Source organism: Brachypodium distachyon, chromosome 4, assembly GCF_000005505.3.
Source record: "Brachypodium distachyon strain Bd21 chromosome 4, Brachypodium_distachyon_v3.0, whole genome shotgun sequence".
In the NCBI taxonomy this organism is placed as follows: Eukaryota; Viridiplantae; Streptophyta; class Magnoliopsida; order Poales; family Poaceae; genus Brachypodium; species Brachypodium distachyon.
Window position 1 is genome coordinate 34,426,667 of NC_016134.3, and position 12,009 is coordinate 34,438,675.

Here is a 12,009-nt window from a genome sequence, read left to right on the forward strand (position 1 = left end):
TACTCATAGTACCTGAGTACCGTTCATACAAATCTGATGAGCTTTTTTAGTGTGGCCTACTGTTTCTATGGACATGATTCTTATGTCTTTGGAGTCTTTCCTTCGTGTTCTAATGAAAATTCTGTGGTTCGGCGGTTTCTTTACAAAAGCTTTTTTACAGTACCCTGGATTTAATATGAACCCTTTATTTATTTTGATCTAGTGGTCAATATTGTTTGGTGCTCCAGCATTAATTCTATGAAGTACCTGCTCAAAAATCACCCGAGTACCTTGGTTTGGAGGGAAGAATCGTACGTGATTATATTTTGGTCTTTTGTCGTGCTAGATTTCAGTCCGGCGTGAAGCCTCAAGCGTCAGGTGGATGCCGTTGGCCGTTCCGGACGTAGACGTCGTCGAGGAACGATGGAACGTATGCCGGTCCGGCATACCGCCGCCACCATGGGCTGGAACAGGTTCCTCACAGGAGGGCCGCATTAGCTTCTTCTAGCTCTGAAGCAGACTTGCTTGCACCATTGCCACAGCCTGACCTTAGTCGGCGGGAGCCGTTGGAGCCGGCGCACGGAGAAGAGAAATGAGCTTTGATTAAGAAAATTGTTGATTAATTAGGAAATCTGCCTACGATGATCGGTAACATGGCTGTAACTGAAATTGATGGAGTTTTTTTTTCCTTTGACAAATGTATAATTTGTCTTTCGATATAGACATAGACGGTCAGATCTAATTGGTACTTCCGTATTTGTTTTTGAGGAACAAGGTAAAGTAAAAATCCTCTCTTTACAAATGGAAATAACCTCTCACAGGACCATGGGCAAATCATCTGTCCGGAAACTAGGGTCGCACAGACCCACAGGTCAGTGATTGTAGACAGCTGCCTCGACTAAAGCGAGGTGAGAAGTCCTAGTAGTATAAAATTTCCCGCGAAGAGTCGCCGGCGCAATAGAATAGCAGTACTAGTGTACTCCTAATGCTGGAGCAGAGGGGAGACCGGAGACGGCTGGTGAGCCGACCCAGCGACAGAGAGAGAGAGAAGGGGGGAAGGGATGATGGGGGAGCACCGGCATCAGGAGCAGGGCCGGCGGCGGACGCTGCTGCTGGTGAGCCTGGCGTCCATCATGGAGCGCGCCGACGAGGCGCTGCTGCCGGCGGTGTACCGCGAGGTCGGCGCCGCGCTGCACGCCGACCCCACGTGGCTCGGCGCCCTCACGCTGTGCCGCTCCATCGTGCAGGCAGCGTGCTACCCGCTCGCCGCGTATGCCGCCGCTCGGCACAACCGCGCGCACGTCATCGCCGTGGGGGCCTTCCTCTGGGCCGCGGCTACCTTCCTCGTCGGCGTCTCCCAAACCTTCCTGCAGGTCAGTTTCTTCTATACGTAGCCGTGCTTCAGTTAGTCCTCTTTCTGCATCCTCTCTTCAGTTCGATGCATATCTAGTTGGGGATTTTGTAGTTTGTAGATCTGTTCTGCTCTCTTCTGAGAGGTTAAATTATTGTCCAGATTTGGATTGCGCTCCTTTAATTTGAATTCGAAAGAGAGATTGTATGCTACTTTGGTTGGATCTTGCAAGATTCATTCTGAATTCGATTTTGAACTGTGCAATGGTACTCATAACGATAGCAGAAGCACGCATACTGAATCAGCGACATTGCTAAGTTAGTATTCAGAGATCTGCCAGGACCCCGGACTTCAGCATTTCAGGTATATACAATTGAAGGACAGAGAATATCCTCTCTGAAAATTATTTATTTTCCCTCCTTCAAACTAGGCTTGGCCCTATGCCTAACCATAAGGAGTATTCCTTGAAGACCTGAAAAGCAGAATTAATTATTCTGTTACCGTTATGGAAGATAATTTGATTCCTGTGGTTGCATAAAGCCCAGCAGCCCAGGATCATAATTTCATTGAAGCATGTGATATTCTGATTCATGATCCCCGAATGAACAAGAATCTCCATAAGATTAAGGTCCAGATTCCATTCAATACCCAATTTCCACCAATTTTTTTGACTCAATGTGGCAAACAAAGAACAGGTGGGTGACGCATTCATTGACAGCCTCATCACATAGCACACAGGTGCTATCTTCCACATAAAAATTCTTTCGGATCATAAAATCTCTAGTATACAGTCTGTCTAGGATCAGTAGCCAGAAGAAAAACTTCTGTTTGGAAAGACATGCAGATTTCTAGATGCAGTTAAATGGGCGTACAGCAGGTTCAGCATTTATCATAGCTCTGCATACTTTGGCAGTTCTGTAACGTTCCCCATCCAGCTGAAAGACCAAATATCCCTGTCATCAGGCGCTAAATCATTGAGCATATCCAGCAGTTCCTAGCCAAATTTACCGGTGTTGCCTGCAGTTTGTCTAATCTTTGAAAACTTTTTATGCAGTTTGAATTTTAAACTAAAACAAGTTTCCTTCAAACATATGTCAATTTCAGCAGAACTTTAATAGATTAATCAAGAATATTTTTTTGATTTACTGGAATTTTTAGAAATTTTCTAAGTAGTTTGAACTTTAAACCCAAAAAATGAGTTTGAAACTAAAACAAGTTTTTCTCAAACTATATGCAAAGATTAGTCAATGAATTACGTATATCTATTGATTTTTTTATAAATTTTTTTTGTACAGCTGATAACCTTGAGCAAATCAAATCAAAGTTCGGGGTTGAAATAAGAACCCAAAAAAAAAGCTTAGGGGTAAAATAGACTTCCTTCTAGTCAATTGGAAATTTTCTCAGCTTCACTTTCACTTGCATTCTAAGGTAGCAATCTCGCGGGGACTGAATGGCATCGGCCTCGCTCTGGTGGTACCATCGATCCAGTCACTGGTGGCCGACTCCAGCGACGACAGCACGCGCGGCTCGGCTTTCGGCTGGCTGCAACTCGCCAGCTGCCTGGGGTTCATCTCCGGCGGCTTCGTCGGCCTGCTCCTAGCGCAGACCACAGTCCTCGGGATCGCCGGGTGGCGCGTCGCCTTCCACCTCGTGGCGATCATCAGCGTTGCCGTAGGGGCCCTGAACTGGTTCTTCGCCGTGGACCCACATTTCACGACGAGCGGCGCCGCCGCCGGACCAGGCAGCCACAAGCAGCCTTCCTCCTCCGTACGGCGGGTGGTGGATGAGATGATCGCGGAGGCCAAGTTCGTGGTGCGGATCCCGACGTTCCAGATCTTCGTGGGGCAGGGCGTCAGCGGCTCGTTCCCGTGGTCGGCGCTCTCCTTCGCGTCCATGTGGCTGGAGCTCATCGGGTTCAGCCACCGGGGCACCGCCGTGCTCATGACCATCTTCTGGGTTGGGCGTTCCCTCGGTGGCCTCCTCGGGGGAAAGATGGGTGATCTCCTCGCACTGCGGTACCCGGACGCCGGGAGGATCGTCCTGTCGCAGATCAGCGCAGGCTCCGCCGTGCCCCTGGCCGCCGTGCTGCTCCTGGGGCTCCCCGATGATCCAACCAGCGGCGACCTTCACGGCGTCGTCCTGTTCGTGATGGGCGTCTTCATCTCCTGGAACGGCCCTGCGACAAACTTGTAAGCCTCCACGTACATCCAGCAGGCAGCAGTTTTTCGTTACCATGTCATTGGTTCATTCATGGTGGAAAATCTTATACTTCTTGCAGCCCAATTTTTGCGGAGATCGTGCCGGAGAAATCGAGGACAAGCATCTACGCACTGGGCAGGTCGCTCGAATCGGTGCTCTCGTCGTTCGCGCCTCCATTGGTGGGCATCCTGGCGCAGCACGTGTACGGGTACAGGCCGGACAACAAGGGAAGGAGCGTCCGGCTGGACCGGGAGAACGCAACGTCGCTGGCCAAGGCACTGTACACGGCCATCGCAATCCCCTTCATGGTCTGCGCCGCCATTTATTCCTTCCTGTATTGCACCTATCCCCGTGACAGGGACCGCGCGCGGATGCAGTCGCTGGTGGAATCGGAGCTGCATCAGATGGAGGATGAGAGTTCTGGCTGGGAAGATGGGGCTGATAGACTGAAGGAGTCGTCGCCGGAGGCCGGGAAGGATACCGCGAAACTGTTGTCAGATGTTGAGCAACATAGATTAATGCACTGAATTCTATAGCGGTGTTGGAACAGATTAGGAAAAAGATAGCCGATTGGTACAAGTGAAATGTATTTATATAGAGCCTGAAAACAGAAAGATTACGCCTTCTTGCTTTTTTCGCACCACAGTGTTGACCTGCCGGAGCTCCAACTTCAAAGTGCCCTGATCTACTTCAAAGTGTCCTGATCGAGTGAACTAGCAATACTACCTAGGTGGATCTCCTCAAAGATCATCCAAGCCACCTGCCGGGAATAGATACTTTTCTCCTAAAAGGAAGTATCTTAGTTGACTTAATTAGAGATAGTTATTTCTCGATCAACATTGTTATTCTTTATAGTTATATGGATCAGCATTGTTATTCATTTTAATCAGTTTTTCTAACGAAACTGAAAAATGAATTTTGTACCTTGATATTCTATATGTAGAAATGAGCCCTCTAACCCCCGCAGCCATGGAATCCAGCAGCAGGTGTCGATGTCCATCATCAAATTTGCACAACAAAAACATGGCTGAGAAAGACATATAGAGACAATTAAATAAAATGGAAAATAGTCTATGTAGAAAATGATACCTTGAAAACATATTTAAAGAACTCACTTGTAAGAGTAGACTGTATTTTACCTGTAAATCGTTTCTCTAGTCTATACTGATCTGAAAACCACTAGACTAGCCTAGTTCTCGAAAAAAAAAACTAGCCTAGTAGTAGTGTGCTAAGACTTGGATATCTTTTGAGGACTCATCAGAATAATTAAGATATTTAAGAAGGCACAAAATAGATTAAGGTGTAGCCTGAAAGTGTGTCAAAACTTGAATTATTAATTATGCTAAAATCATGTATATTTGTGCAGAACTGATTAAAATGAAATGGAGTGAAATGGACAAATGTGGACTCCGATTGGTATTATGCCTATTTGTGCAGACAGATCCGAAATGAACAAATAGTAAGGAAAAATGTGAGCCCACCTTTAGAGATGTCATAAAACAAGACGGCGAAAAAGATGACACATTCCTGGAGATAGCATGATAGATCTGGTACGTCCGCTCTTTAGTTCGCAGCACCCAGATCATGTCCTACACCCGGTAGAAGCAAGAACTGCGAAACCACTTCATATCTCCTTTTTTTTAAAATAGTCACGTCCCTTGGATCCACCGGAGCAGACCAATGTGAAGCTGCCGAAGCACGCCTCAACTCAACTTTAGCACGCTGAGTTCGATTTGATCTCCCAGGACCATGCACAAATCACCTTGCTGCCCACATAGAACCGTTTAGGTGCACCACTGTGAAAAACGTGACGAAGAGAGCAACATAGACATCCTAAAATCGTGAGAAAGATGGAGAAACGGGCCTTGGCGGGCAGTAAACGGGCGTCGTCTGACGTCCCTTATATTCGTCTCTCCGGCAACTTGCTAGGGCCCCAGAGACCAGAGTTGGTGAGACCCATAGGTCAGTGATATACTACAGCAGCCTCGACAAAGAATATCTCTCCGAGAGCGAGGCGAGAAGTCCTAATATAAAATTTCCCGCGAAGAGGAGACCCTGGATCGCCGGCGCAATAGCAATAACAAAGCAGTACTAATGCCGGAGCAGAGGGGAGACCGGAGACGGCTGGTGAGCTGACCCAGCGACTGAGAAAGAGAGAAGGGTGGAGACCGGGAAGGATGATGGGGCAGCACCGGAATCAGGAGCAGGACCGGCGGCGGACGCTGCTGCTGGTGAGCCTGGCGTCCATCATGGAGCGCGCCGACGAGGCTCTGCTGCCGGCGGTGTACCGCGAGGTCGGCGCCGCGCTGCACGCCGACCCCACGTGGCTCGGCGCCCTCACGCTGTGCCGCTCCATCGTGCAGGCAGCGTGCTACCCGCTCGCTGCGTACGCCGCCGCGCGCCACAACCGCGCGCACGTCATCGCCGTCGGGGCCTTCCTCTGGGCCGCCGCTACCTTCCTCGTCGGCGTCTCCGAAACCTTCCTCCAGGTCAGTCCCCGTGCTTCAGTTTGTTTTTTCTCTGCTTGCTTCTGTGCTCCTCTTTGCTGCTCGATGCATATCTAGCTAGTTGGGGATTTTGTAGTTTGTAGATCTGCTCTGCTCTGCCCTCCTCTGACTCTGAGATGTTAAATTATTGTCCATATTTGGATTGTGGTATTCGCTCCTTTAATTTGAATTCGAAAGAGAGATAGTCCAGATTTGGAGTACTTAGGTTGCATCTTACAAGCTTCAGTACGAATTCGATTTTGAAATGTTGCAAGTTTTACGGTACTCATAACAATAGCAGAAGCACACATACTAGAACAGCGACATTGCTAAGTTAGTGTTCAGAGATCCCCCCGGGCTTCATCATTTCAGGTACAACAGAAATGACAGAGAATAGACTCTCTGACAGTGGATTATTCGTCTGCTCACGAGCCGAATTTATCCTGTGCTAACTGCAGTTTGTCTAATCTTTTTTCATTCTTCCGCGTGAAGAACTTGCGATAAGTCAGTTGTGTTCTCTCTCATATTTCTCTCTTCTGCGTCGATAGTTTTCAAATAAGAGTGTGCTAACAGTCGACTTTTGGTTCATGTAGTTCTCCGTGTCGTTTCAGCTTCTGTTGATTTTTAATTTCCATAATCATGTTACAATAAGGTGATGAAACATGCTTTAGCACTTCCGTTCAAAAACCAACGCTATAGTTAGCAATTGAAGAGTAATTTCCCATCTGATTTGTTATTGGACAATCACATAGCATGTAGCAACTAAAATGCTCCGAAGATTCATCTTCGTGTATTAGTCAAAATTTGAATTTAAAATTAAAACTAGAAGTTGATCTCAAACCAGATGTCATTTTTGCTGAAACTTCACCAGATTAGTCAATGCATTATGTAGTATGGTTTAGTAAGTGTTTTCATAATTTTCTTTGCGATTTGAGTTTCAACCAAAAATTTAAACTGAAACTAAATGACAAATTTATCTCAAATGAGATATGTCAACTTTAGCTGAAACTTTACCGGATTAGTCAATGAACTATGCATTATTTAATTGAATTGTTCTGAAATTTTCTGTGTTGTTCGAATTCTGAATCCAAAATTTGATTTTGGAACTAAAACAAGTTTCTCTCAAACATATGTCTATTTTAGCTGAAAATTTACTAGATTAGCCAATAAATTGTCTATGATTTACTAGATTTTTTACAATTTAACCCAAAATTTGAATTTAAAACTAAAACAACAATCTTGAACTATATGTCAATTTTAACGAAAACTCTTCACTTGATTAATCAATAAATTATCTATGATTTATTGTTCTTTACTTTATGTGATTTGAACCCAAAATTTTAATATGGAAATAAAACAACAAGTTCCTCTCATTTTATTATAGGGTGTGGCTATTTTGTCAGTCGATTGACTTTTAAGAAGAAAAAATTAAATCTCAATCGACGCATTAGAGTCGTTGGATTAAGATCTGGACGCCATCCTCATTTTCTCACTTGACGCACACTGCCGGTCGATTAAGATCTACTAGTAATGGTCAACACGTCGACTTATCTCTAACTAAAAATCAGTCGACTTCTTTATGGCAAAACCGTTTATTATATTGGTCACTGAATTACGTTTCATTCACTGTTTATTTCAAAAAAGAATTGTGCCTGTGAGTAATCTTGTCATGATGAGTTGGACATACAGGAGGGAGAATCCGTTAACTTTGCAAGAAAAACTGGGGTCAACACCCGTCAACAGAGATTGATGGGGTTTATGAGTTGGCGGTTTTGAGAGTTCACGAGGGTAATCTCAACCAAATCAATGTTCGGAATAGTAACATGAACCTTAAAACAAGCTTAGGAGGTAAAATTGACTTGTCTGTAATCAATTATAGAAAATTTTCTCAACTTCAGTTTCACTTTCCAGGTAGCAATCTCACGGGGACTGAATGGCATCGGCCTTGCTCTGGTGGTACCATCGATCCAGTCACTGGTAGCCGACTCCACCGACGACGGCACGCGCGGCTCGGCTTTCGGCTGGCTACAGCTTGCCAGCAGCCTGGGGCTCATCTCCGGCGGCTTCGTCGGCCTGCTTCTGGCGCAGACCACAGTCCTCGGGATCGCCGGCTGGCGCATCGCCTTCCACCTCGTGGCGGTCATCAGCGTTGCCGTAGGGGCCCTGAACTGGTTCTTCGCCGTGGACCCACATTTCACGACGAGCGACCCCGCCGCCGGCAACGGGCAGTCCGCACGGCGGGTGGTGGAGGAGATGATCGCGGAGGCCAAGTTCGTGGTGCGGATCCCGACTTTCCAGATCTTCGTGGCGCAGGGCGTCAGCGGCTCGTTCCCGTGGTCGGCGCTCTCCTTCGCGTCCATGTGGCTGGAACTCATTGGGTTCAGCCACCGGGGCACCGCCGTGCTCATGACCATCTTCTGGGTCGCGAGTTCTCTCGGCGGACTTCTCGGGGGAAAGATGGGCGACCTCCTCGCCCTGCGGTACCCGGACGCCGGGAGGATCGTCTTGTCGCAGATCAGCGCAGGCTCCGCCGTGCCCATAGCCGCCGTGTTGCTCCTTGGGCTCCCCGACGATCCGACAACCGGTGTCCTTCACGGCGTCGTCTTGTTCGTCATGGGCGTGTTCATCTCCTGGAACGGCCCAGCTACAAACTTGTAAGCCTCTACGTACATCCAGCAGCTTTTCTTTATCATCATTGATTGATTCATTCGTGGTGGAAAATCTCGCTTTTTTGCAGCCCAATTTTTGCGGAGATCGTGCCGGAGAAATCAAGGACAAGCATCTACGCACTGGACAGGTCCTTCGAGTCGGTGCTGTCGTCGTTCGCGCCTCCGATCGTGGGCATCCTGGCGCAGCGCGTGTACGGATATAGGCCGGACGACAAGGGGAGGAGCGTCCGGCTGGACCGGGAAAACGCTGCGTCGCTGGCCAAGGCACTGTACACGGCCATCGCAATTCCCTTCACCGTCTGCACCGCAATTTATTCCTTCCTGTACTGCAGCTATCCCCGGGACAGGGACCGCGCGCGGATGCAGTCGCTGGTGGAATCGGAGCTGCATCAGATGGAGCACGAGAGTTCTCGCTTTGAAGATGGGGATTGCAATGGCGACGGAGATGGCGTAGATAGACTGGAGGAGTCGTCGCCTGAGGCCGAGAAGGATACCGTGAAACTATTGTCAGATGTTTAGCGACTAGATGCATGTTCTGAATTCTACAGCGCTGTTGGAATAGATTATTTTTTCTTCCATTTTACGGGAAGGTTGCGCCTCAGTCATCATAGAAATTTTTAGTCATGGTTAATGCTCTGGAAGACTCGAACTACCGAAATTTCAGTCATCTCTTTATACTGAAAAGAAACCGGAATAAGTTCAACAGACATGAAACATGGGCATGCCTCCTCAGATCGAGCAAAATCAAATTCCAACATCGCTTGTGTGAGGAGTTCTAGGAAACACGAGGCCGAGGTGAATTAGGCCCTCGTAAGCATACTCGTTTTCTCTAAAAGAGTGTCTATTCCTCAATTGCCTAAAAAATAGTTATTTTTAAGTCGACAATCGTAGCCATTCAATGAAGTTTATCTTATCCATCGGACCTACATTAATCTTACATGAATCTTAATGATTAAATAAAAAAATTGTTATCATCAACTAAGAAATAGTTATTTCTCAGTAAATAGCAAAACATTTTCTCTAATTATTTGAACTATGTACCTGCCCATGTGAATTGAGACTTGGTTAGCAAAAAACCCTGAAATTCTAGGTAGGCCAAGGCCCTACCGGCCTACCCACTGGAACCGCCGGTGGAATATAGAAAAAAAAGGTTGTGCAAGCTTGCAAGAGAAGTTTGTAGATGTAGGTGGGGAAAGAAACACTAACTTGTGACACAATACTATATCTATTCATCTTTTTTCATCAGCTTTGAGTCATCATGGCTATCTTTTTATCTATGTTAACAAACCTTGTCCACACATGGATCCTAAAGCACCTTCCATGGCTATAAAAGCAATTCACATTCACAACATTAGCATCAACCAAGGCTCTCTTATCACTTCAAATAATCATGGCACATACTACTTTCTTGTCCTTTTTGTCTTACTTTTGCATTTTCCTCTTGTTCCATGGCTCCATGGCTCAGGTGCTTGGACAGGGGTGCACATGGCAAAGCTCTCGGCAAGGAGGTTCTATAGAGTGCAATTTTGATAAGCTGCAAGCAATTGAACCACTTACCCAAGTGAGGTCACAAGCTGGTCTGACGGAGTATTTTGATGAGCAGAATGAGCAATTTCGTTGTGCCGGCGTATTCGTCATACGTCGTGTTATCAAGCCTCGAGGCCTTTTATTACCTCGATACCACAACACCCCCGGCTTAGTCTACATCATCCAAGGTTTGAGTTCAATTTATCGAATAGTTTAGTTGCGATGCTATACCATTTTTGGAGTTTCTCTCTCTATATGTGTGTCTAATGCGAGCGCATCCGCAAGCCTACTAATATTGACACAACATGCTTTCTTGTAGGTAGTGGCTTTGTAGGAATGGCTTTTTGTGGGTGCCCAGAGACTTTCCAGGAGTAGTTTCAACAATTTGGGCAAGCCCAATCTGTCTTGGGTCAAAGCCAATGCCAAAGCCAAAGCCAAAAGTTGGGAGATGTGCACCAGAGAGTCCACCAGTTTACACAAGGAGATGTTGTTGCACTACCGGCCGGTGTTGCACATTGGTTCTACAATGGTGGTAATGCGCCAGTTGTAGCTGTCTATGTTTTTGACGTAAACAACAATGAATCAGCTTGAACCTACACAAAAGGTAACTATAGGCGGTACACATTTTGTTTTTCAGTAAATTTAAATGCAAGGTTTCAAGTAGTTCTGTATTGTATCATACTCAGTATTTTCACTTGACCAATACGGACTTTCAGGAGTTTTTGTTAGCCGGTAACAAGAACGGAGTGTTACAACCTGGACAGAACATATTCAGTGGTTTCAACGCCCAGTTACTTAGCCAGGCCTTTGGTATCAATGAACAAACATCACGAATAATTCAGAATCAAAATGATGAAAGAGGTGAAATAATTCGTGTGGACAAAGGCCTTCAATTTTCAAAGCCAGCTGTTACCCAACAACAGCAGGAATACCCTTCACACCAATCCAACATCAGAGTGGACAATTGAGTCCCAACGGTTTGGAGGAGAACTTCTGTTCACTGAATCCAAGGAAAAACATCGAGGATCCCAACCGTGCCGACATATACAACCCGCGTGCTGGCAGCATCACACGCCTCAACAGTCAGAATTTCCCAATCCTTAACCTCGTGCAAATGAGTGCTACGAGGGTAAATCTCCAGAAGGTATATATGATGTTGCATTGTGGTTCTTTACTATGGCTACATATTTTAAACTTCATAACACAAATATTAACATGATCTATACGAATTCACCGTGATTGCAGAATGCGATTCTTTCACCATTCTGGAACATTAATGCCCATAGTGTGGTGTATGTGATCCAAGGACAAGCTTCGGTTCAGGTTGTTAACAATCAAGGCCGCAATGTGTTCAATGGAATCCTTCGTCGAGGGCAGCTGTTAATCATACCACAAAACTATGCCGTTTTAAAGAAGGCAGAGAGTGAAGGATACCAGTATATCGCTTTCAAGACCAACGCAAACTCCATGGTTAGTCACATTGCAGTAAAGAACTCTATCCTGCGTGCCTTGCCTGTCGATGTCCTCGCCAACGCGTACCACATCTCTAGGCAAGAAGCCCAAAACCTTAAAAATAACAGGGGAGAAGAGATTGGTGTGTTGACTCCAAATTTTCCCCAGAGCACCTGCCAGAGTTACCCGACCAGAGACGTGGAGTCTCTTCAACCGATGTGGCATGGGAGTGAATGAGATAAAGAAATCACAAGTGTGTAACACTTGGTGGTTCTCTGTAGATCGGTCAATGCTCACCCCAATAAAGAAAGTTCATCTTGTTATTTTCCCTGCAGTGTGTATTACT

The 12,009-nt window shown here is 46.3% G+C and overlaps 2 protein-coding genes and 1 pseudogene across 3 annotated transcripts; all 3 read left to right on the forward strand.

Annotated features, from left to right (window-relative positions):
• Window positions 1-959: 959 nt before the first annotated feature.
• LOC100830548 lies at window positions 960-4,415 on the forward strand. Of its 2 annotated transcripts, none has more exons than XM_024462857.1 (3): window positions 960-1,352; window positions 2,763-3,519; window positions 3,609-4,415. In XM_024462857.1, exons 1-3 carry the CDS (start codon window positions 965-967, stop codon window positions 4,054-4,056), a joined length of 1,593 nt encoding a protein of 530 aa, XP_024318625.1. In that variant the 5' UTR covers window positions 960-964; the 3' UTR covers window positions 4,057-4,415. The 2 variants fall into 2 exon arrangements, with proteins under 2 accessions (XP_024318625.1, XP_014758766.1); XM_014903280.2 differs by having other exon boundaries at window positions 965-1,352; window positions 2,759-3,519.
• A 1,078-nt stretch (window positions 4,416-5,493) lies between these two features.
• LOC106866904 lies at window positions 5,494-9,391 on the forward strand. The gene is made up of 3 exons (XM_014903342.2): window positions 5,494-6,018; window positions 7,927-8,669; window positions 8,753-9,391. Exons 1-3 carry the CDS (start codon window positions 5,707-5,709, stop codon window positions 9,201-9,203), a joined length of 1,506 nt encoding a protein of 501 aa, XP_014758828.1. The 5' UTR covers window positions 5,494-5,706; the 3' UTR covers window positions 9,204-9,391.
• Window positions 9,392-10,068: 677 nt separating this feature from the next.
• On the forward strand, window positions 10,069-11,900 carry LOC100831165 (annotated as a pseudogene).
• The last annotated feature ends 109 nt before the right edge of the window (window positions 11,901-12,009 follow it).

Bases quoted from the DNA above. Each gene is read 5' to 3' on its own strand.
- LOC100830548 (XM_024462857.1), top strand. From the start codon at position 965: ATGCTGGAGCAGAGGGGAGACCGGAGACGGCTGGTGAGCCGACCCAGC. The intron at 1,353-2,762 runs GTCAGTTTCTTC...ATTCTAAGGTAG, and splicing joins TCTCCCAAACCTTCCTGCAG to CAATCTCGCGGGGACTGAAT. The intron at 3,520-3,608 runs GTAAGCCTCCAC...TACTTCTTGCAG, and splicing joins AACGGCCCTGCGACAAACTT to CCCAATTTTTGCGGAGATCG.
- LOC106866904 (XM_014903342.2), top strand. From the start codon at position 5,707: ATGATGGGGCAGCACCGGAATCAGGAGCAGGACCGGCGGCGGACGCTG. The intron at 6,019-7,926 runs GTCAGTCCCCGT...TTCACTTTCCAG, and splicing joins TCTCCGAAACCTTCCTCCAG to GTAGCAATCTCACGGGGACT. The intron at 8,670-8,752 runs GTAAGCCTCTAC...GCTTTTTTGCAG, and splicing joins AACGGCCCAGCTACAAACTT to CCCAATTTTTGCGGAGATCG.